We start from the raw sequence: 25,237 nt of genomic DNA, 5'->3' as shown, positions 1-25,237 counted from the left end.
TTACTTATAAGTAGGCCCGTATGAAAATTCACTGTTGAAGGAACAGGCACTTATGCTAAGCATTTTTTAAAAAAATCTGCCAGTATTTTATGCATCAGGACACATTTCCACACAAAATACCATTGATTTTGGCTATGTATCCATGATATATATATATATGTTTGATTTGGATCAGCCCCACTAAAATGTTGACATTTTATTTTGCAAAAATAAAGTCTTGTGATACTTTGAAGGCTAATGTATTTATTCTGGCATAAGCTTTCCTGGACTAGAGTCCACTACATCAGATACATGGAGCGTTAACCACACAAGGGCATATGCACGCATGATGGGGAAACCTGTAATTAGTGAGGCCAGAGGGAAAGGAAGTGCAAAAAGTTATAGACTGCAATTACAGCAAAGCTAACAAAGCAATGTTTGTGGTACACACTGCAGGGGGTTGGACTCGATGGCCGTATAGACCCCTTCCAACTCTACTATTCTGTGATTCTATATACACCTGCATCTGATGAAGGGAACTCTGGTTCATGAAAGCTTTCGCAGTAATAAATGTGTTAAGGGCGCAATCCTATGCATGTTTAGACACAAAAAAAGCAGTGGAGCTGAAACTCAACTTCAGTGAGCTGTGAATCCATTCTGGGTTTCAGCCAGAACTTTAAAGGAGTTATGGGGTTCAGCACTTGGATAGCGCCTTTAGAGTTCTGCCTGGCTCTGAAACACAGAATGGATTCACAAGTACCGCCGAAATCGGAGCCACCAGCCTCCACTGAAAAAAGTCCTACAACTCCCAGCATTCCCCAGCCAGTAACGCTGGCTGGGGAATGCTGGAAGTTGTAGGTGCTTTTTGGCTCTCTCTTTCTAAACATGCATAGTGTTGGGCTTCAGATCTTTAAGGTGCCACCGCAAAACCCGTGACTGTTTTTCTTCAAAGCGAAGCTGTCTTGTTTCCTTTAGGCTGCAGCTGCCGGCATCGAAGTCCCGGCACGGAAGGGACGTCAGGCAGCGAAAGAAAGGAGGAGCGCCGGGAGAACTACACAAGCCGTCTGCCACGAGCCTCGCTTTTTTGCCTTGCCGCGGGGCCTCCTGCAGAGGAAAAACACACCAGGGACTAGCACCTCAAGCGGTGCGCGCGACAACCGCTTTCCTCCAAACGAGAGAGGGGTTTTTGTGTGTGTGTGTGTGTGTGTGTTGTTTTGTTTTCAGGTCGCCTTCCTTCCTCTGTGTGCCTTTTTATCTCCTTTGTGTCCCGCACCACGGCGCCCTGCGCGGAAGGCAGCAACCGACATGGTCAAAAAGCGCAAGGGGTCCCCGCAGTTGCGGGGGTCGAGTAAGAAAGTCAAAGGTGGAGCTGCCTCTTCCTCCAGCCCTAAACCCCACGAGCAGCGAGAGGGTGAGTGCAGAAAGAGACTCCTCAACCACAGCCTCTTGCCAGCGGTTGTATAAGAAGGGGAGGGGACTCTAAATTTCGTCGGGTCCTTAAAATCCATCCAGAGTAACAATCGAGTAAAATATAACGTAGGTCCTACATAAAACAGACCTGTTGAAATGAATGGAAGTTGTTACTCGTGTCGAACTTCAGTCCCATTCATTTAAAGTCTATGCAAGAGTTATATTGAATTTTACCCTAGGTGTGGAAAATGCGAAATGAGTATAATTCTCATCTTTCCTCTGGCAAACTAATTTCATTTTATTGCCACTGAAGAATCTCTCTCCCACTCTCTTGCAGCAGGTAAAATGTAGTGACGTTTCACACTCTCCAGCCAGAATTCCATCATGCAACTCCATATAAAACTGTATTTCTCTTTCCCCAATGGTGCAGCTGGACCTTGGACCAGCTGCATTGAGCAGGGGGTTGGACTCGATGGCTTTATAGGCCCCTTCCAACTCTATGATTCTATGACTTACTGGTTTTATGCCCCCCCCCAACCCCCTGCCATGTGTATTTACTTCATGTGAAACCCACAACTAACAATTCTCTTCTCTCCCATACAAAGCCATTCTATTCCATACTTTGCGATTGTTTCTACATGTTACACCAAACAAACAAAACTAGAGCAGTAGCGGTGTTATTCTGCTGCAGCAAAACCAATGAACTGTGGAACATTAAAGACAAACATGTTTTTTCAGGCATCACCTTTTGTGGATACTGATGATTAAACATAAAATCTGTTTTTAATGAATCTGATGATTAAACACAAATCTGAGTCTGGTGATTAAACACAATCTGATGATTAAACATAGTGAATCGGAGATTAAACACAAAACAGTTTGCCAACCCTGATAAAAGTAACCCCCAAAACAAATTCTCTGAACATGTGTAGTTTTACATTGCCTGCTAAATTATCTTTGCTCTGTATTGAAGTTCCTATTTAAAATGTTGCCTTTTTTGTAATGAATGAATGTCCCTGTGAAAGACTTATGAAAGTTCACTAATGTAGCTGTGAACGAAACATTCCACGATCTGTTAGCTTATACAAGATGTCACATGACGAGAAGTTTCTCCTAGTAGCTTTCTTTGCCTCATTTAAATACTTCAGATGTTAAACCTGTTACATAAACAAGGGTGTTCTCTTTTAGAAATAGGAAAGTTCCCAATGAATGTTGAGGATTACAAAGTGTTTCAGGGAAAGAAGAGAGGCAAGGAGAAAAAATACCTGATCAAAGAGAGAAAGAATGGACTGACTTAAGTTGATTTGCAGTAGCTTCTGCTAGAAGAATAAACATTTTCAGGGTATAATTCCCTGATTGGCTAAATGCTATTTGAACATATCATCATGTTGTTGTTGTTGTTATTTTTATAGCATCAGCAGTACGCATGGCATAAGAATTGCCCCAAGAAACTTACAATTTAAAATTTGAAACAGGGAAATTAGAGGGGGTCAGGGGTCAACCGGGAAGCACTATGTAGTTGTTTCAATTGCACATGTGTAGTCATAATTATGTTGTTAACCTTCATACATGCATCCTGCACATCCCCAACCTCATTGTGGGTTAAATCACCCATGGTGGGCTGTCGTGTCGTGCAATCATCCCCAATGACAACCCACAATTTAACAAACCATGGTTAATTAAACCAGATTGCAACCCAGGTCACAATGATGACTACCAATTTGGAGGGCTTTAAAGGGGGATTGGACAAATTCATGGAGGATAAGCCTTGTGTGGCGCAGAGTGGCAAAGCAGCAGTTTCTGCAGCTGAAACTCTCCCCACGGCCTGAGTTTGATCCCAGCGGAAGCTGGTTTCAGGCAGCCGGCTCGGGTCGACTCAGCCTTCCATCCTCCCGAGGTCGGTAAAATGAGTACCCAGTTCGCTGGGGGAAAGGTAATAACGGCCGGGGAAGGCAACGGCAAACCACCCCGCTATAAGGCCTGCCAAGAAAACGTCAACGAAAGCTGGCGTCCCTCCAAGAGTCAGTAATCACTCAGTGCTTGCACGAGAGGTTCCTTGCCTTTTCTAAGCTAACATTGGCTACTAGTCCTGGTGGCTATATGCTGCTTCTAGTATCAGAGGCATTTATGCCTATGTGCACCAGTTTCTGGGGAACACAAGTGGAAAAGTGCTATTGCACTCATGTCCAACTTGCTGGACTAGACAGCCCATTGGTCTGACCCAGCATGGCTCTAATGTTGTTAAGATTTTTCATTAGATCCCATGTTTAAAAATGTTAAAGTATTAATCTCAACACTCAGTGGTTAAAAAAATAATATGCTGATGCTAAGGAGAGAAAGATATTACAAAGTTGTCTCAAAAAGATCATCATCATAACATGCCTTTTCTCCCAAACAGTTGACTCTTGTTCCTTGTTTCCAATCTGATACAGATGATTTTGAAGAGAAAAAACCACAAAGGAAGAAAAGCTTGCCCAAAGCCTTACCTGAAAAAAAGAAGGAAAGAGAACATGAGAGGGACGTGCCTCAGGTACCCTGCAGAAATGCAAGGCAGAAAAGAGCAAAACCCGTTGTGAAGGAGGAAAATAACATCATTGTAGAAAGTCAAGGGTCCTGTAAAAAGGGACGGAAATGCAGGTGAGTGTGTTTATAGACCTTGTTTGCATACAGAGCTAAGCCATGGTTGCTGTGAATTCACACTGCCCAATCATTCAAATAAATGCTGGCTTCAGAGTTTGGCTTGTTAGGAGAACAACAATTCAGGAATCCCAATTCAGATGTAACATTCAGCTTTTTGTTTGCTGGTGTGGTAACTTCCACTGGTAGGAGGAGCCAAGCAGAAGAAAAGATGTGTGCATGAGCATGCTGCTTGTAAATAACAAACCAGAATTCACAGCAATTCTGGTTTGTTGTTACATGGGAACCAGCCTATAGAGTTTTCAAAGAGAACTGGGTCCCCATCCCCCCCCCCCACTTCTGAATCCTAACATCCACTTATGTGAAACTCTTGGGTGGAATTTAAGGTGAAAGTGACTGAAGGATCTGGCATTTGTGTTGGCTTCTCTTCCTCTTAATTTACTCTTAGCCTTATCCTCTATACACAAATAAAATTTATGCTGATGCATTATTGGAATCCTTGATCTGAACAAATTTGCTTGTGCAAACCCTTGACAAATTACAGCATCCTGAGATTTGTGCTAGTGCCGTCCCTCTTCGTGTGTAATGCAAGGGGAAAAAATCCCTCCCTTTGTTGCATTGGAAATTTTGTGAAGATTCCAGTTCAACTGAGGTTAGCACTCAGTGGGAATTAATCAGCTCAGTTCCAGTACTCCAACTTTAACTGGCTTGCCAATGGGATATTTAAGAGCAGATGTGAGCTGTTCTGTTTCCTATACTCTTCAGGCTGAGGAAGACAGACATGGTTCTACAATGCCCCAATTCTGTGGGTGTTTCTGTATCATTGATCTCTGTATAAACCTCAGTGGAAATTTATTATTTATTTTATTTATTATTGCATTTATATCCTGCCTTTTTTCCTCCAAGGAACCCAAGGCGGCGTACGTAATCCTCCTTCTCTCCTTTTTATCCTTACAACAACCCTGTGAGGTGGGTTGGGCTGAGAGTCTGTGACTGGACCAAAGTCACCCAGAGGGTTTCCATAGCCAAGTGGGGACTAGAACCCGGATCTCCCGACTCCCAGTCCAACACTTTAGCCACTACACCACACTGGTGTAGATTTAGCAATCAAGGCTTAAACTTCTACTTTGTAGAAAAAGCCCCAAAACCAAAATATGCCCTTGTTCTCCTGTTGTCTGCTGTCAGATGCCACACTAAATCACAGTCTAGTGTAATGTGCTTAGTCTTGCATAGCCGTGAGGAGTTCAGAAGCTTTTCCCTTCTGCTTTTGCCTGAACATAGCTTGTTGTGTTGTGCAGGCTGACTAGTGGTTAATGTTAAGTATGGTTTGTTTGAAACAAGCCAGTTTGAAACTTATGGACGCGTTGGAGGAGGAGAGGGAAAGTGCACCCATAGTTTCAAGGCTCATGATACATGCTTGAGCCCAAGGCTTGTAATATATTATTATTTCTTTTTACAGTGATTTCAGTGGTTTACAGAGCACTCTTCTAAAGAAAGAGACAAATATAAAAAAAGAATCCATTGTCAAAAAGAGAGATGAAGAGGAAGACGATGAGGATGCTGAAAGCGAGGATGAATGGGAAGATGTGGAAGGTAATGCATTTTTCCATTTTTGCTTTGTAGATCATTCTTCTCTGTCGTGAGTTATATCCATTTATCATTCTTTGGGCATCTTATCATACTAAATGCACTTATTTTATTATAACTCAGTTGCCTTTTGTATGGCTAGATAAAAATTGGCTCATTTGGTGAAGATCTGCTATGGCCAGCATGTGGAGGTTGGGATGAGTTTTAACAGAATTGGACGGCTGCATTCTTGGGCTGTTCACATGTAACGGCAGCAAATTATGTGTTAATTAGCCTACGACTTGCCATTGTGCATTCCACACCCTTTTTGAATATTCAACCCCTGATAAGGCCAATTGGGGGCTGCTACATGATATCTAAATATGGAATTATAGATAAATCGTTAAACAGCCCACAGTTAACTTAAATACTAATTGTAGATTGACTGTGGGTTTTTTTAACCCATGATTGACCTATAGTGTCTGGGTTCGGACATCACGTAGCAACTTCTGATTGACCTGATTGGGGGTCAAATATTCAAAATGGCCATGGCAAATGGCTGGCATGCACTATATCAAATTGTGGGTTAAGTAACGCATGAATTACCATCATTACGTGTGAAACAGGCAAGTATTATATTTCCAATATGATAAAACCTGCGTCAATGTGCTCTATGTCAATATGTCCTATGCTCTAAGAGGCATACAAGCATCATTTATAAAGAGCTCAGTGCCTGCCTGTTTCACAGGCAAGATGTATGTTTGGCGAAGTCTTGGCAATCAGTTGGGAGAATGTACATCTCCTCTGTGCAAGTGAAGCAGCCTTACATGATTGCTCCATGAGTCTTCTCTTAATTCTTTGGTCTTGAGAAACATGCTTTTAAAACAACAACAGCAGTGGAAACAGCCCTGTGTTAGAACTGAAATGCTCAGTATCTCACTGGACGTTATCTGGACCACACCGAATAGATTTGGACTTTTATCTCCAGAGCTTCGTGAGCCTGAGGTTGAGATGCTGGAAGACATTGCTGTGCCGACGCTGCCTAACAAAACCGTTGAGATAGAAATTGAGACCCCAGAACAAGCAAAGAAAAGAGAGAGAAAGTAAGTTGAGACCTGCAGGCTCAGTAGTTGGAGGACTATGAGCTAACTTCCCCTTTGGATTTCCTACCCCACATGGAGGGACATCGACAAACTTCCATTGAGGCCTTGCTCCTAGCACTTCCTCCTTCCACATTGAGATAGGTAGCTGCTGTCGGCAGGGATTTTCCATTGGAACACCCATACTTTGGAATACCCTTCGCCAGCAGTATTCATCAGGTGTCTGCATTGTTCACTTTTAGGCACCAAGTTAAAAAAAAACCCTGCTTGCTTAAGCTTTTGGTGCTACTTAATTGGTATTTAGTTTGTATTTTTGTTGTCTTTGGCTGCTGGATCCACATCTTGTTTTTATTGCTATTCGTTTTTCTTCCTTCTTTTCTTGTGATACATTCTATTATTTTGTTCGCTGCCTAGATTAGGTCAAAAGGCAGGATTTACTACAAAATAATTTCTCACAACCAGTAGCACACAGGACAGTATCCAGCTGTGTCGTTCCATTAGGTCAAATGACATTGCTCTAGCGAGATTTAGGTTCCAAACTATGGGCAAGAGGAGAATCCAACTAAAATTACATTTGCACAAGCACAATTGCACAAGTGGTTGTGCATTATGCTTGCGCAACCTAGTGTAAAACTGGTTACCCATTCCACTTGTGCAACCACTTGCACAAGTGTAAGGGGCAACTGGTTGCACAATGGAAGGATTCAGCACTGTTCCACTTCCGCTATTTGAGTTTGTGGAATGACACTGTTGGATACTGCCCATAGAATACGTAGCCTCTTGGAAAGCGTAACACGTGTGCTCTTGTGTTTCATGGCTTCAGACCTGCTCAGAATCTAGAAAAGTAGCTCCCAAGGTCATTGCTGCATAGCACTCATCCTTAGTTTGCTTTGTATGGGGCATCTTGCAGAGAGAAAAGGCAGGTCGAGTTTGAGACATATCTCCGTAGAATGATGAAACGTTTCAACAAAGAAGTTCATGAAGATACACACAAGGTAAGATGTCTCAATGGTAATGTGTCAGAAGATGGCAGAGACTTCAAGGGACAACATTGGGATTCCCGAAAGCTTTCGCATTTGTTTGGTTAGCTCATACTGGCACTTAGAGTCACAGGTGGCTGTCCGGCTTCTGTTTCAAGTCCTTCCAGCAAAGGAGAGCGCACTACTTCCAAAAGCAGTATGTTCCAGTATCAAACAGTTCTCACCCTTCGAGGCATTTATTGGAAATCCAAGAATTTCCAAGTAGTAATTCAGTATATCGTTACTAGAGCTATATACATCCTGAGTCATTCTGGGGAAGGGGGCTGTAGAAAGAACTTTAAGAAACATTAGCGCATGATATCCCTCGAAAGAACCCGTTTCCCCTCTAGCATACAACTTCCTTGGACTCTTGTTATAGCTCTCATCCTATGGGGCTAAACTATTTTTATTTATTTAAATCAGTTATATGCTGCTTTTCCTTCCCCCAAAACACATTAAAATCACAACGTAGTATTCTAATGAAGTGATGCAATTCAACAATAAACCAAACCGATGTGGACACCAAAAAACGAAACCATAGACGCTGCACCTGGTAAATGAGCAGTCAGTTAAACCTGCAACCAGATGCCAGATAGAACCTTTACAAAAGGCAGAGAAGGAAGAGCTTCCTGTAGCTTCACGCAGGAAGGCCGTTCCGTTGTTTGGGGCCAATCACAGGCAGGGCCCTGCTCTTACCTGCCAATGTTCTTACCATACAAAGTGAAGGTGACTAGAGTGGGGCCCAGTTCTGCTAAACATAGGAGCTGCCAGTCTTGTTTTATTGTCACTACAGTTTCATTTCTTTGTTTGCTTTGAAATATTTATATCCTACTAAACAAAGTTCTCAAGGCAGCTTATAGTATATTCAAAATAAAACTAAATAGACAATAGGAATGTTTAGAACAGAGGTGCAGAACCTTAAGCATGTGGGCCAAATCCAGCCTTCCCGGGGTCTTAATCTGGCCCTCCGTGGTTTCCTAGATGGCCCCACCCACTTCTCCTGGGCCCCACCCCTTTCCTCCCAACCACTGATCATTTTGTGGATTCCTGGGGTCCGTGCCATCTCCCCCGCCCCCTGACCCGTACCCCATTATAAAAGGCTATCATGTCTCCCCTAAGGCTCGGTTGCCAGCAGCAAGAGCTTTAAGTGAAAATATGCTGGTATTTTGGTATGTGGATCCAGCCCTTTTTTCCTTTGGATCTGCCCCCCAGATTGTGGCTCCTGGTTTGGAGTCCCTCACTGGGCAGGCCTCTCTCAACCAGGCTGCTGATGACTTTTGCAGCTTTGTCTCTTGGAAGCAGATGAGAGAGACATCAAGGGGAGGAATGTGTTTACATGCCTCTCCCTCAAAACTCCTCCCGGTCCACAAATATACCAACTGACAGTCTGGTTCTCAGTGTCTTGGCTGCCATGACAGGTCTCGGGGGAAATAACCACAGATGTTAAAAGAGTCCCTCAGAGGAGTGAATTTGGTCCGAGTTGGGCTGGGCATTCTGAGGCGTAACATACTGCTATTGCTGTTTCTCTCTTGGGACCCACTGCCTTTTCCCAACAGGTTCACTTACTGTGCCTGTTAGCAAATGGTTTCCATAGAAACAGGATCTGCAGTCAGCCAGATCTCCAAGCTATCGGCCTATCGATCATCCCCACCCACTTCACTAAAGTTCCTGCAGCTCGCATAGACCACTTGTACCTGTCAAATCTTGTGAAATGGTAAGGGTCTCTCTTCTCTATTATTATTATCATCATTATTATTATCATCATTATTATTATTATTATTATTATTATTATTATTATTATTATTATTAGCCAGTGTGGTGTAGTGGCTAGAGTGTTGTACTGAGAGTTGGGAGGTCCAGCTTAGGTCTCCACCCAGCCATGGAAGCTCACTGGGTGACTTTGGGCCAGTCACAGACTCTCAACCCAGCCTACCTCACAGGGTTGTTGATAAATGGAGAAGAGTACTCCACCTTGGGTTCCTTGGAAGAAAAAAGACAGGATCTAAAAATAATAATAAAATAATAAATAAATGTTGTTGCTGTTGTTGTTGTCATTGTACTTTTATATGCGACAAGTGAAGAAAGGCTTTCATGACAGCAGCAGCTGAAAATTAAGTGATTGATCCCTTTAAAATAAATGTAAGAGTTGTAGAGTTTCTTCCCCTCAGGAGGACGGAGATGAACTATTAAGATGCCAGCTGGGCAAACAAGAGAACTAAAACGTGGTTTTGTTCTTCAAGGTTTGTTGCAACTTTCACTGTCAACTCTGAGCTGTCTGATAACGAAGAGAGTTGGCAGGCTACGCTTGAGAGGCGCTTTGCTGTCTACGCTGCACGAGATGAAGAGGAATTGGTACATGTAAGTGGCACGAGGCTTTTCAGGACGTGACAGATCACTGTTGTTGTAACAACCGGGCTGTGGGGAATGTCAAGGAGATAAAGGATTTGGGGCATTCAGATTTTTCAAGTGGCATTTGTGGAAGTCTTCATGTTAAACCAAGGCTGTTGAATTTCAGACTCAGGGGCCATATCCAGCCTGCCTGGAATCCCTGTGCAGTCCTCTGAGGTCCCCCAGATGGCCACACTCCTTTCCTTTGACTCCGCCTCTCTTCCTGTGACAAACAATTGTTGGGTAGTTTCCTGGTGTTTGCATTCTTCTTTCTATTCTAAATGGTTGAAATGCCTCTCCTAAGGCTTAGTTGCTGGCAGTAAGGGCTTTAAACTAAAACTGAGTTTTGGGTATTTTGGTCCCACCTCCTTTGCTATTGCACCCCCACCCCAGGGAATGCAGTCCCCAAAAGCTTCTCTGAAATTGAATTTGGCCTTCAGGTCGAAAGAGATTCTATATCCCTATGGTAAAGCTGCATGTTTAGCATAGCGGATTTTAATTTGGTGTAGAAACATGCCAATTAACAACAGCCAGATTCCAGCTGGACATCAGGAAAAAACTTCCTGACTGTTAGAGCAGTATTACAATGGAACCAGTTACAATGGAACAATCATGGGGTTGGAAAATGCTAAAAATTAATTAAGGAGAAAAGATTATTTGCGTGACTTTGATTTCAGATATATGAATGTGTCTTTCTGCTTTTTAAATAGATATTTTTACTTATTCTGCGAGCGTTGCAGCTACTGTGCCGGCTTGTGTTGTCTCTACAACCTATTCCTCTGAAAGAGTCTGTGGGGAAGGTAGGTACGACACATTAAGGTTGCAATTCCTGTGCATACTTTCCTGGGAGGAAGCCCCAGTAAACACAGTGAGACTTATTTCTGAGTAAATGTACATAGAATCGTGCTGTAAAGTAACGGTTCTTAAACTGGTGGGTAGTGAGAGTATGACTGGCAGCTGTGTTCAGATTTTTTAAATCTGTATTATTATTTTTGGGTTCCCTTTCTTTATTTCTCCAGGCCTTCTTTGTGCGTAAGTCCACTGCTAATCATGTTTACTCTCACATGAGTTCAGGGGTTCTGACCTCCAGATAACTAGGTTTAAGATTACAGCCTCAGATTTATTTTATTTATTTATTTATTATTACATTTATATACCACCCCATAGCTGAAGCTCTCTGGGCGGTTTACAAAAGGTAAAAACAGTGGACACTAAAAACAAATATACAAAAATTTTAAACCATCAAAAGCAGAAAAACGCTGAGACTCCTGGGAATGGTCATCCACCTAACATTTTTTTACTGAAACTGCTGTGATCTATCCTGACCATGGCATAGGATAGGCTATCAGGTTCTCCACCAAGAAAGCCCATTATCTGCCCCAAGTCGGGGTAGGGGGGTGGGTTGAGTGAGGGAGAATTGCATTTGCAGTGACTTCTCCAAAATATTTCAGAGTTTGCATATTTGACTTGAGTGTTTGCAGAATTTAGAATTTTTGGTCAGGATGTGGTTTGGGGCCTGTCGTCTATGCATGAGCAATAGATGGTGTAAGCTAGGGTAACTTGCTAGCTAGGGCTGATGCGAGTTGTAGGCCAAAACATATGTAGGGCTGCAAGTTGCCCACCTCTGGGGTAAGGGGACCTGACTGGAGATCACGAGGTAGGGACAGGCAGAGCTATTATTCTGAATAGGATTTGCTATCTGCAACTGGTGTGGCATTAGGAGAATTTTAGTTTTAATTTTCTTTTTTCTTTTGAAAAAAGCAAGTTTCTAGTCCTTATGGACTAGAGAGGATTGTAAACGTATCCTGATTTCACAGTCCCTTCTAGTCTGGGAGAGTCTGATGGTTTGCTCACAACAGATAGTGGAGGACGGAGTTCTGCGCAGAGATTTGCTGACAAAACTGCCTCCTTCCCTGAGGTGAATGGCAAAGTCTACAGGCCTAGCATCTCCATGTGTGCACTATAGTACATTTGGGGCTATGGGCTCTTCCAAATGGTGGATGTACAGAACAGCAAATTCAGAGCATAGCAGTGCTTTCTCTTTCGCCATCCAGCCGGTTGAGATTGAATCCAATGGAGCAGGGGAGTTTTTGCCTTGGTGCAGGGCTGGCCCTGCCAGAGTGATGCGTCCACCTCAGGCAGCAATTCTTTGGCATTGTGAAAAGACAGACGTTTGTTAGTCATTAATTTATTATTGCTGTATTTTTATTGCCAGGAAAAAGGAGAGGTGTCTGTAGGTTTTCTACTTCTGGTGCCAGGATAATCTGGTTGGATTTGGGTGCTATACGTCTTGACTTGTGGGGTGGAGGTGGCACCATTTGCTGCTCTGCTTCAGGCAACAAGGTGTCTTGGGCCACCGTTGGTCGCCGTTGCTTTATCCCGTGGAAATCCACGGTCCTCTTGCTTGTGTATTTCAGGGAAAGCCCTCCTCAAAGAAGCGTTCTGTCAGTGCAGTTTCTGAGGAATTGGGTGGCTCTGCCAAAAGGCCTAAGGTTGTGTCCAAAAAATGCACAGGGCCACGGAAGACGAAGCAAGAGGCAGACCAAGAGAAGGTTCTGTCAAGGAGCCAGGAAGCTGAGAAGAAATCAAAGCCCCCTGGAGCTAAAAAGATGATAACTAAATCCCAGAAAGAAAAGGAATCTGGCAATGGTGAGAGCCACCTGAGGGAAAAGGGAGGGTTGGGGAGGCCCAAAAATGACCGCCAACGAAAGGTGGCCTCAAAAGTGTCATATAAAGAGGAGAGTGGGAGTGACGAAGGCAGCGATTCTGAATTCCGTGCTTCGGAGGAAGATGAGGATGATAGTAATAACTCTGATGAAGAATTTGAAGCTCCCAGTAGGAAGCGGAGGTCATTCCTAGGAACCCCTCGAGCAAAAGTAGCTGTTAACAACAGGAGGAAATCTGCGCCTTCATTGTTGATGAATAAATTGGAGGTAGTTGGCGGTTCACTGGAGAAAAACACCAACCGAAGTTCTTCCAACCCATCAAAGAAAAGGAACAAAATAATTTCTAGCGATGATGATGATGAAGGGGAGCAGGGGGCAGTTAAACTGAAAGGCACAGACCAGTGGGTGGAGGTTTTTCTTGAACGGGAAGATCGGTGGGTATGCGTGGACTGTGTCCATGGCACTGTGGGTCAGCCACTCCTGTGTTTCAAATCGGCCACAAAGCCCGTGAGCTACGTCGTCGGCATTGACAACGACGGGTGCTTGAAGGATGTAACGCAAAGATACGACCCGGCCTGGATGACTTTGACGAGGAAATGCCGCGTGGATGCCCAGTGGTGGGAGGACACTTTGGAGCCGTACAGGAGCTCTTTTGTGGAACGAGAGAGAAAAGAAGAAAGAGAGGTAAATAGAATGGAACCAGGTGGTCTTTTTTCCCCATGACCAAAACTAGGTTCGGATTGGCTCAGTACTCCTCCACTCTGTTCTGATAGTTTTGGATTATGAGGTTGTGTAAATGTAGGGAAATGTATATTTGTGTGTGTGGAAATAGATATCTTCTTTATTGTTCACATTTATATACCGCTGAATCTGTTGTACACCATCAAGATGGTGTACAACAATTTGAAAACCTCTCCCTCTCTCCACATACGCACACCCCTACCTGTTTTTCTATGAGTAAAGTATACTCTGCATTTTTGCTGAATGGGTTTCTCTACATGGCCTGAGCTTAGTCTTAGAGAGGAACAGGAGGGGGGAAGAGAAGAATAAGGGCAGGCAGTTGGCAGCCTACAGTCAACTTCCACAGTGTGTGTGTGTGTGTGTGTGTGTGTGTGTGTGTCTAATAGAAATTTAGTGCTAGAATGGTAATTTAAAACCCCAAAAGCCTTGTACTGAGGTTTATGTCGACATTCTTAGTTAGGAGGCTGCCATTTAGCTTCCAGTACACCACAGGAGGTAAGCAGAAGGGATTCAAGAGTGTTTGTGTCAGAAGGGTTTTTCCGAGCAGTTTTATAATAGTGCCATCATCATCATCATCATCATCATCATCGGCTGTCTACCAGAGAAATGCTGGCCGGGGGTTAATGTTGTAGTACAGAACACCTGGGGAGGCAGCAGGTGGGTGAAGGCTGCTCTAGTGTTACGGGGAAAACAATCCACAGAATTTATATTTGAGAGATGCTGTTGAGATAGCTGTTGATAGAATTTGATACAGCGAGGCAGAGAGATGCTGGTATATCTCTGTACAATCAAAGTAACACTGACCAGGAGGAGAGTGCTCAAAGAAGCCACTTATCTGACTGAGCCCTGAACTGGAAAACTGGTTCGCATGAGGCTCTGATGAGAAGGACATCTTTCTTCTGTTTTCTGAGCAAGTGCCTGAGAGCTGGTTCTCACATGCACGTAGATTGCTTAGGTTTCCGCACTTGTTTTTTTCACATTCAATGATTCATAGGCTCAGTTCACACAACACTTTTCTCTATGCAGTGTGAAAATTCTACTCAGTGGTGGAGTTTTTGGGAGGTACTTACCACACAACATGTTTGAACTCCACCGTTATGTGAATGTGGGCTACCATGGAGTAGAGTAAAACTCAATGCAATATTTGATTGACAGTTCCTCCTCCCTCTCTCCTCCCCCAGTCCTCCCAATGCTATCCCATCAGCCATTGCTGAGAAAAAACAATCCTCGCGGCTCTCCTAGAGCGGCACTCTCTCCTTTCACTGCTCTTGCCAGAGAACTCTGTAGCCAGTGGGAAAAGTCAACTCAATGCAGCAAGAAACTCCACTGAGCCCTCCAGACAACATGGAACACAGCAGTTGTGTAGGAACTCTCCTCTGCACAGCGTGGATATTCAGCATGGAGTGTTTTCTAAAAAAAACTCCACTAGGGTAGAGTTTTCTCTCCAGACAACACATTTCTCAGTGGTGGTGTAACAACTCCACCATGGATTTCTAAAACCATTGTTGAGAAATGTGTTGTCTGAACTGAGCCACAGCTGAATGTGTCAGGTGCCTGAGGCAGTGGTCTCCATTGACAGAGACGCTCTGTCTGTGGTGATACAGCCAGTGCTGTAGAGCCATTTGTAGGGTCGAAGCGCCAGGGCTTTTAGATCAGCAGGGACGATGAGGTCGTCTGCCACCCCTCTCGGACTTCCAAATTCCTTTTGAGCTAAGCTGCAATCTTCACAACAACCACATATATTTGCGAGTCATCCCTGTCATAGCACAAAATATTTTCGGGTGTCTTGGTCTTGAATGGACAATTAAGATCGATGAGATTTTCAAAAGGCCCTGCTCCTGGTGGAGATGAAAATTGCTAGAAATGGTGTGTTGATTGGGACCAACACAGCTGCCTGCGTTTTTTACCTCCCCTTGGGGGCGTGGCTACAGGGACTGTCACGAGGAGCATCTGCATTTCAAAATTTACCACTACACTACTGGTTAGAGCAGTGATGCAGGCCTTTGCTTGATTGAGAAATGAATATGCATACGGAAGTTGGCCCGGCTATTGCTTTTAATCTAGACTTCCAAGAATTGAAGAATATATGTACATTCGTGTGTGCGTCCGTGTGTAGGTAGTATAAACTCTTAAAGTCTATCACAAATGGCTTGATCCCCAGTTTCAAGTGAAGCTTCAAGATCAGCCTCTGCCGAAAGCCATCGGAGAGTACAAGAACCACCCGCTTTATGGCTTGAAGAGGCATCTCCTTAAATATGAAGCCATCTACCCTGAGACGGCTGCTATCCTAGGATATTGCCGAGGGGAGGCCGTGTACTCCAGGTGAGGCATCCCTCAGGTGTGTATGCCATGAAATGTGGCTTTATCTGGCACGCTGTTTTGTGATCAGATAGTAGATTCCCCATTACACAAGTACCTTTGGAAAACGGTAAAAAAAATGCAGTCCAACGGTAAACCAATGTAGTCCAACACATCTGGCAATGGGGGGGGCACCTGGTTGGGGAAAGGCTTTACGCTGGATACACTGTTGGGGCAGCATTGCAGGCCCTCGCTTGCTTGAATAATGCACCCACATATGGAACTTGGCCCTGATATTGCCTTCCACATTTCTGCTCGCAACAGTGGATGCTCCATCGACCTCTGGCGAGGGTCATCTCGCCTTCTTGCATAGCTTGGAGTTGGGAAGTGGGTGAGGATTATCCCAACCAAGTTTGCGGGTCTCAGGCAGTGGAGACAGAACTTCCCTGCTTCCCTCTCTCCAGGCTAGAGAGAGGGAGAGGTTGGGGCTGGGGGTTTTGGGGCTCTGAGCACCTCGGCCTTCTGCCACCCAAAGACACTGGCTATTTTGATGGCAGTTGGCCAAGATTCCCTGGGGGCGTTGGCCATCCTCCGCCAATAGGATCTCCACCTCCGTAAGGGAAGGTTGGGGATGGCCATTTTGGTGGCTGGCAGGCAAAGCACTAGCCAGCCCCAACACCAGAACCTGAGCTCCAAAGGTTTTTGTGTTAGTTAAAATAATCATCAGGGCTGTAGGTTTTCTTGAAAGCACAGGAAAAGGGCGGGATTTGTTTTTGAGGACTGAATTCAGCATCCTGAGTATCTAGGCTGTCTTTTCCTTTAAAAACAAGCAGGGTTTAAGCCCTTATGACTGCGAAGATTGACTTGAAATCCCAGAATAATGTCTGTTGGTTGGAGGATAGTACTCTATGCAGCCCCTTGGATAGTAGAAGTGGAATAAACTATTCAGCATCAAATCAAATTTGCTCACAGAGTTCTGCTTGCTATGCCACAGAGTTTTGATGCTTATTTTTTAAGTGCCAAGTGCATCATCCCCCCTCCCCCTCCACTGCAAATATGACATGATAGTAGCCAAAGTTGATGGGTATGTTAGTCACACTGAGAATATATTTTCAAGGGTGATTTGGGCTCTTTCAGAGATTGTATCCACACACTGCACTCCAAGGATACCTGGCTGAAGCAAGCCCGAGTGGTGCGGATTGGAGAAGTGCCCTATAAGGTAAGGCGATCGCACCTGTCGTCAGGGGGCTTCGTGGTCTGTAGCTCAATAGCCAGAGATGCTCATGAGCTAAGGAACGTAAGAAGGGCCCTGCTGTATCTGACCAAAGGTCCATCAGTTCCAGCATCCATGGCCAGCCAGATGCCTCTGGGAAGCCCCCAAATGGGGTGAGGGCATTAACCCTCTCCCACTGTTGTTTCTGTCTGTGATCCTGGAGGGATCACTTAGCCATCAAGACTAGTGGCTTGATCTCATTCATATCCTGTTTAAGCTAAAGGTAGGGTAACTAGCTTGGGAAAGACCTGTGCTTGGGAGAGCTGCGTTCAGGAGCTACTCCCGTTCAGGGCAAGTAGCACTAAGCCAATGGACCATCACTGCAACTTATTTATTTATTTATTTATTATTTATTTATTTATTACATTTTTATACCGCCCAATAGCCGGAGCTCTCTGGGCAGTTCACTTACTATGATGCAGTCGCTTTGTAGCCGAGCATTCTGACGGTGGCCTTGCATGTTGCTGAGAGGCAATGCAGGAGTGACTTGCGTGTCCTCTTCCACGCGTCCAGTGTGACATCAGAAGGGACAAAGGGTTCTCCTTCCTCCTTGTGAGATCCGCAAGCTGCGGGCGCACAGCCAGCTCTCATGTGTTTCACCACGAGGGAGATGTGTGCGGGTCACCGCTTTGAATGTTACAAGCAAGAAGCGGGAAGGGGATCTGGATATTGGACTCTGCTGTGTTTGCACAGATGGTCAGAGGTTTCTCCAATCAAGCAAGGAAAGCCCGAATGGCAGAACCCGCAAACCGGGACAAAAAGGACTTGCCGCTCTTTGGCTTCTGGCAGACAGAGGAGTATCAGCCCCCAGTGGCCGTGGATGGAAGGGTAAGCTGGTCGGGCTTTCTGCCCCAAAGTGCATCACTTCACCCTTGCAATTGCATTTACCATTAGGATGTCCATTTTCCCAGTTTGGAGAGATCCTTTTGGATCTCGTCACTATCACTTTTCCCCCCCACCACCCTAAATAATTTGGAGTCATCGGCAAACTTGGCCACTTCACTGCTCACTCCTAATTCCAGATCATTTATGAACAAGTTGAAAAGCATTGGTCCCAATGTAGAGTCCTGTGGGACCCCACTATTTACTTCCCTCCATTGAGAGAATTTACCATTTATTCCTTCTCTCTGCTTTCCTGTAAATATACAGCATAGATTTTCATACTTTCAACATAATTCCTTCTACTATGCATCATTTTAAGTAGCTCCACTTGTGCACTTGTTATCTCAGTAAGAGCAAATTTCTGCTTTAAAACATTAGCATAAAACATTTGTTTTTCTTCCTTCTTTTCTTGCTTTCAGGTTCCCCGGAATGAATTTGGGAACGTGTATCTCTTCCAACCCAGCATGTTACCAATAGGCTGTGTGCAACTAAAGCTTCCTAACCTTCATAGAGTGGCACGTAAATTGGATATTGACTGTGTTCCAGCTGTTACGGGATTTGATTTTCATGGTGGTTATTCACACCCAGTGTATGTCACAATCCTGCTGTTTGGCTTTACTAGGGCATGTGATAGTCCTCATTGGTGGTGCCTCATATTTGTTCTGTCAGTGGGGAATGTGTCTTGGATATTTCTCTCATATGTGGCTACTCAATAATCACAAGACCTGGTTTGCATGTCATGGCGGCAATTCCTGGCTTGTTTAGCCCATGAATTGTGGGGACGAATGGAGTATGCAAACTGTGTATTCACCATTTCTGCTTTTAATTAACAACCAAGAATGTGCCATTCCTGAGTTGTTTCACATTGTGCGAATCCAGAAACTCTGGATTGTTTGTTGGTTATATAACTTAGAGATAACCCAACAACAAACATTGGGCAATTTTTGGGTTAACTTTTGGGTGGTTTAGCCTATAAACAACCCAGAGTTTTGGGTATGCACACCATGAAACAACCCAGTCTTCCTGGCTTGTTAATTAAAACTGTAAATGCAAGAACACAGCTTGCATTCTCCACTCATCCCCATAATTCCTGGACTTTTTTAACCCAGGAATTGCCACCATAACAAATCAGGTCAGAGGGTGGTGTAGGCTGAGATTTAGCTGTCACTTTGCCATGTTCAAAACAGCATCATTGCTAAACATTTGCCCCCTACCCCATTTTTAAATTCTATTTCAATCTTCATAATATCTGCATTTCATAAAACTATACCAGTCTTATTTGTCTTTCATTTTTTATACATCTTCCCAATATTCCAAACATATATAAACATATTGCAGCCTACAAAATTCCCAATAAATTATTTGACTGGATCCTGTCCTGAAATTTAACTTTCGGAACAAACATAGACCTCTTTCAATTAAACCTTTATTTCCCTGCCTCTCTTCTCTCATTTTAATGATGTTTGTGGTAGGGACAGAAACATTTAAAACAGGGATCAGAGGGATTATCACAGATCAAAGGTAACAAGGAGATTCCACTCCATGCCCCCTCCCCAAGCTGTCTGTAGCTTCCAGACCAGGGGGCAGGTGGGGTGGGTGGAGTGGGGCCTGCAGAGATCCCAAGCCTTTGCGGGTTGGTGGGGAACCTCCATGGGCCAGAGGTTCCCCATCCTGGTTCTAAATGCTCCCCTTCCTACAACCTTTCCAGCGGTGGACAAAAGCAGTTCAAGCTGCTGTGTTTTTTCCACTTGCATCCATGGCATTCAGGCAGTTGGAAGTTGATCAAACTAAATCAGTAAAGACTCCTTCTTCATAGGTGAAACTGATGCAATTAATTCAAATATTTATATCCCCATCTTTCAGCCCACTCATGGGATACCCGATATTTTCAATCCAGTTTCCTAAAGTTCTTTGAAAACGCTTCTATCTACCCTATTGGCATAAACACGCAAACAGCATCCGGATTAATATTTGTCTACCTTGATCACAGCCTCCCCCAACCCGGTGCCCTCTGGCTGTGTTGGATGGCCTGCTCAATCAGATAAAACTCCTGGTTCAGTGCATAAGTGACAAGCTGTTGTGATTTTCTTACTAGCACTGAAGGTTACGTAATCTGTGAAGAGTACAGAGAGGTGCTTGTTGCTGCCTGGGAAAACGAAGAAGCAGAGAGGGAAAAGAAAGAAAAGGAGGTGAGAATCCCTTTGTGGTGGGGAGAGGGGAATTGACTTGGTATTGCTAGAAGTGGGCATCAAGAACGAGCTAATTAAACATCTAATTTAAATGAGAGCTGGTGAGTAGTGAATATTTTTGCAGTTTCCGGTAGCACTTCTTACCCATTTCTGTCTTCCCAGACTGTCAGCCAGTGTGCCGTTGGAGTGGCCATAGCTCAGTATGACAGAGCATGTGCTCTGCATGCAGGAGGTCCCAGGTTCGATGCCCGGCTTCTCCAGGTAGGGCAAGGAAAGGAATCCTGCCTGCAACCCTGGAGAGCTGCTGCCAGTCAGTGTTGACAGTACTGGGCTAGATGGACCCTGGGTCTGACTCAGTATAAGGCTGCTGCCTATGTTCCCACACTGCCCTGTGAACTTTTATGTCAGGAAATGCTCTGCATAGGCAACTGAAATCCTGTTTTTCAAATTTAATCATTAATAATAATAATAATAATAATAATAATAATAATAATAATAATAATAATATTTCTTACCCTCCTCTCCATTTTGATCGAGGCGGGGAACAACAGTAAATATAAAATACATAAAACTGAATTAAAACATACTCTGCATGGTTAAAAACATCCTAATTTAAGCCCTGTGTTGTATTCCCAAAGGTTTTCTGCTTCTCGTATGCCCAAGCTAAACAATCTCTACAAAGCCCTGACTTGAGCGTGGATTTTATAAGTTCTAATATCCCCTCACTTCTGTCTGTCTTGATGGAATTCTCTCGATGACGTGCCATTCTTTTGTAAAATGTGAAGCCAACCACTTCTTTTTTTGTTTGTGTGTGTGTGCCCTTCTCTAAAATTCTGATTGAATTTTAAAAACAGAAGCGAGAGAAGAGAGTGCTGGGGAACTGGAAATTGATGGTGAAAGGACTTCTGATCAAAGAGAGACTGAAGCAACGCTACTCTACTAAGGTAACAGAAGATTGGCGCGCCTTTATTTTTACTGCTGTAAGAATGTTAATGCTGAGATTATCCAGGGCAATGTGGATATTGGGGAGAAGACATTCTGGTTCTGGAGAAAAAGAGTATTGGGTTGTATCCAAAGTTAGTACTGCTTAGAGTAGACTCACTGAAACAAATGGCACTTAAGTTCAACTAACATTGGATGCAACTTAATGTGTATGTACTGTATAGACTATTGTGCTTGTATCTTCACTCCAGTTTTTTAAAAAGTACAGTCCTTCCCCATAAATCTCTCTGTGTGTGCTCACAACTATCCCTTATACATTTCAACAACTGTGAAAAGCCTGCACTGAAAGGCCTTTACTCTTTATTGTTTCAAGGGTATAAAACTGATTGCTTTTGACCGCAGTCCTGGACACATGGATGTAGGAGTAAGCCCCATTGAATTCAGTAAAGCTTACTGAGTAGCTTTACTGCAATCTTACATTTGACTGAGTAGACAAATGTAGAATTGCAGTTTGTGTCGTGATCTTGCTGTCAGGATTACAGAATGATTTGGCAGCAGCTCACATCAAAATGTTGAAGACCGCTTGTCTAAAATAGCCATAAATTGTGTAAAAAAGTTTTAAAAGAGAGCAAAGAAACATTAATGTAGTTACAGGCTGGTTAGAGGGGAATCAGTTCTCCTGAACTTCAGAAATGGCAAGATATAAACTATTTCTCTCTCTCTCTTTCTTTCATACATACACCCATTATTTGGGGAGTCTTTAGGTACCACCGAGTTGCCATAAGGAGAGCCAGTGTGGTGTAGTGGCTAGAGTGTTGGACTGGGAGTCAGGAGATTTGGGTTCTAGTCCCCACTTGGCCATGGAAGCTCACTGGGTGACTTTGGGCCAATCACAGACTCTCAGCCCAAACTACCTCACAGGGTCGTTGTTGTCAGGATAAAATGGAGAGGAAGAGGATTCTGTATGCTACCTTGGAATCAATCGTTAAGGAGGGAAAATGATGGGATATAAATAAATAAATAAAAAAGGAGTGATGGGAATTGTGATTTGGGAATGGTGATAGTGGGCAATAAATATGTGTATTTTATTGTTTAATAACTTCAGAACTTATAGTGGCTCCTCTAGGTTAAGTGGGAGGGGTAACAAGAGGCTGGTTTGTTTGTTTTTTAAAGAGGCATGGTGTCCTACTTCAGGAGGTAGGTTCCCATGGGCCAAAACATTATAGAGAAAGCATTCTCTTTTACACCCAGCATCTTGCCTAAAGTTATGGTAGTGGCAAAAAGCCTTGAAAACATTTGCCTTTTATTCTGGTTATTCCACTTTCTTGTGGATGCAGTAGAATTGTCAAAGATTGCCATGTCAATGTTGGAAATCGGTCTGTGCAGATTTGCACAGCCAGTGGAAAATTCTTTATGTTTCTGGTGTTCTTGCAGAGTCCTCTTACTTTGAAGGCAGTTTAACACAACTTCAGTTTAATATTTCATTCCTTTCTCTTCCAGAATGAGGCAGCAGGAGCCATGGTGGAAAAATTGGCTGGGTTCTCCTCCTCCTCCTCCTCCGATGATGATGATGATAAAGGACCAAGTCCAGAGACACCTGCTGGGGATGTGACTGCTTCTTGGCCCCAAAACCGGCAAGTGGAGGAACAGAGTAAGGGAGAAAAAAGAACCAGAAAGAGCAAGAGGGAAAAGAAAGGAGAAGAAAAGCACTTGTTCCCATTTGAGAAGCTGTGATGAGAAGAGTTTGTGCTGAAATTTTGCCAAGCAAAAAAAGGCACTTTGAGCTTCTTTCAGACCAATTTGTAAATACTTTCAAGCTTAGGAAATATTTTATGTATATTTTCTGCAAGTTGGAAACTTGGTTTTGAAGCATTCTATAAAGAGAGCATTGTTTAATTATATGCAAAAGTACTCCTTATGGGAATAAATCACAGAGCTAATGAGGACCTCTACAAATCTAGGCCATAAAATGTACCTTACTCCATTACACAGTATCAGGTTATGCAGATTGACGTGTGAATCTTCTTGAATTCTTTTTAAGAGCTCAGTTAGCCACGTCTTACTCTCATCTTTTTTAAAGAGCTTTGGGCCTTCCTCTTTTAAAGCCGTGTGGAATTACGACGAACAGATCTGTTAAATTTTGAGACATCTTCTTGTGGACTTAATTTTCTCTTGGACATCCTTATAATTCCTCAGTTGCATCACCCTTTGTTAGTGGTATCCTTTCACTGCCCTTTCCTGTTTTTGTCTCTAGCTTCTGTTTGTTCAAAAACAATTTACTTGTTTGATACAGAAAGGTCCCAAGTGTGTCATTATTATCCTGAAGGTAGTGAAGCCGTGCTCTTTGCTTGTAAGTAAGTTAGAATCCTTATTGGCTATAGGAAATGTTGTCCGCATTTAGGGTGCAATCCACCGGGAAGCTGTCCTGCCCAAGCACCATAAATGGGAACTGTGCAAGAGCAGGGCGTATGGCCTTGCACAACTACCATTCATTTCAGCGGAGCTTGTGCAAGAGAGACAAATGTGAACATTCTTGCTGGTATCATAGGACCTTTGGGGAGGAAGACTTTTCAAGAATGTGTTAGGGGTTTTTTGGGCTTTGATTCCCCACTCCCACCCCTTCTGTATCCCCATTGATTTTTACATAGTGAGCACTGAAGAGAAGTTTCTGTGGTCCCTGTTTTTTATGATGCAAGTTAATGTAATCTAAATGGGTCTTACAAGGGGGGAAAAGAATTCATGCTTGAAGTGTGCCATTACAGACTTCATTATCATTGTTTGCATATTGTGCTATTCAGTGTGCTTTGATTTGTACAGTTTTCCCCCATGAAAAAGATGTTAACTATGCCAGCTGTTTTACACAAGAATTTTTAAACATTACCTCTTTTTATTGGCCTAGATCTGTATTGATTTAAAAACAACTCTTTTCCCTACATTTGACCTGACTAGAGCTAACTTTAGTATTGTAAATATGTTCAGGAAAAAAATATTTTTATATTAAGCTCTTGGCAAAAATAAAAGCTTTAATAAGATCTATCTTATACAAGAGTCTTCATCCTTTTCCATAGGTTATCATTGGTGGATGCATGCGACAGGTGCCTGATTCACACTTCTTTGGAGTTCATCATAGTTCAATTCAGATTACATTACTGTCTCCAGATTCTCAACATTATGAGTAGCTTAAGTTGTGGGTTGATTCCAGAGGGCCACAAAGGGAGTGCTTTTTAAGGTAATCTCTTCTAGTCCCCACACCCTTGATAAAGCACCCTGATGCAGCACAAGAAATGCCAGAAGCCTCCTGTGCCTATAGAGGGGCATGAATGAACACATGACTCTTTGGCTGCATTTGGACACCACAACAATCAACAGTGGGTTAATATTCAACTCAAAGTTGCTTATTTTGTGGGTACTCCCCACATGATCAGAAAAGTAACGAACCATGAGATGGTTATAAGCAACTAACCGTGAGTGTATTATTAATCGACAGTGTATTGACTAACTCGTCCCCCGACCTCCGTACTCCTCTCTGTTCTCCCGCTTCTATCCCTTGCTGCCAAAAATAGATTTCTGACAACTTGAGTAGAGCAGCAGCCACTTACTTTGACTGGTCTTGCCTAGTGACTCTGTAGCTGATGAAAATAGCCAACAGTGCCCTCCACATGACACAACCATCAGTGGTTTAAATAGCCCACTCCGCATGTCATTGGCTTTGTGTGGATTATTTCAGCAAAATAATCCACAGTCTAGTAGTAGATCCCCAGAGTAATTTGCAATAGCTCAGTAAGGGTTTCAGACTCCCAGTTGTTTAATAGCAACAATAAAAAGAACCCACCCCCACCCCTTACTCTAAATAGGCTGCTGAAATGAAGCTTGGGTGGAAAGCAGAAGTGGATATTTATGTGCAAGCTCAGTTCTGTTAAACATTTTTTTAGTCTGAGCCATGTGCTCCGAGGCACCCCGTTCCTTAATTCTACTAGATATATGATCAGACATGAGCCACTATTTTGCATCTGACTCACAGTTGGAGGACCTTACTGGTATACTTTAAAAAAAATGATCCTGGAAGCTAAAGTTTGCCTACCCCAGCCTTAAGCTGTTCTTTGCAATAAATGCTAGAACTGTAGAGGAGAGTTGTTTCAAGAATGCA

General features: G+C 43.5%; 1 protein-coding gene across 1 annotated transcript; it reads left to right on the top strand.

Moving 5' to 3' along the window:
• Positions 1-1,212: 1,212 nt before the first annotated feature.
• XPC (XPC complex subunit, DNA damage recognition and repair factor) lies at positions 1,213-24,105 on the top strand. The gene is made up of 16 exons (XM_063121391.1): positions 1,213-1,390; positions 3,822-4,026; positions 5,495-5,619; positions 6,581-6,695; positions 7,603-7,687; positions 9,268-9,425; positions 9,952-10,069; positions 10,810-10,899; positions 12,517-13,449; positions 15,668-15,828; positions 16,942-17,023; positions 17,771-17,905; positions 18,379-18,548; positions 20,055-20,148; positions 21,003-21,092; positions 22,591-24,105. The coding sequence occupies exons 1-16, from the start codon at positions 1,285-1,287 to the stop codon at positions 22,822-22,824; spliced, it is 2,901 nt and encodes a 966-aa protein (XP_062977461.1). The 5' UTR covers positions 1,213-1,284; the 3' UTR covers positions 22,825-24,105.
• Positions 24,106-25,237: the final 1,132 nt, after the last annotated feature.

Source organism: Elgaria multicarinata, chromosome 3 (genome assembly GCF_023053635.1).
Source record: "Elgaria multicarinata webbii isolate HBS135686 ecotype San Diego chromosome 3, rElgMul1.1.pri, whole genome shotgun sequence".
NCBI classification, from domain to species: Eukaryota; Metazoa; Chordata; class Lepidosauria; order Squamata; family Anguidae; genus Elgaria; species Elgaria multicarinata.
Note: the sequence above shows the minus strand (reverse complement) of the source record. Positions and strands in the feature narration are given on the sequence as shown.

Bases quoted from the DNA above. Each gene is read 5' to 3' on its own strand.
- XPC (XM_063121391.1), top strand. From the start codon at position 1,285: ATGGTCAAAAAGCGCAAGGGGTCCCCGCAGTTGCGGGGGTCGAGTAAG. The intron at 4,027-5,494 runs GTGAGTGTGTTT...CAGTGATTTCAG, and splicing joins AAAAAGGGACGGAAATGCAG to TGGTTTACAGAGCACTCTTC. The intron at 9,426-9,951 runs GTAAGGGTCTCT...TTGTTCTTCAAG, and splicing joins CTGTCAAATCTTGTGAAATG to GTTTGTTGCAACTTTCACTG.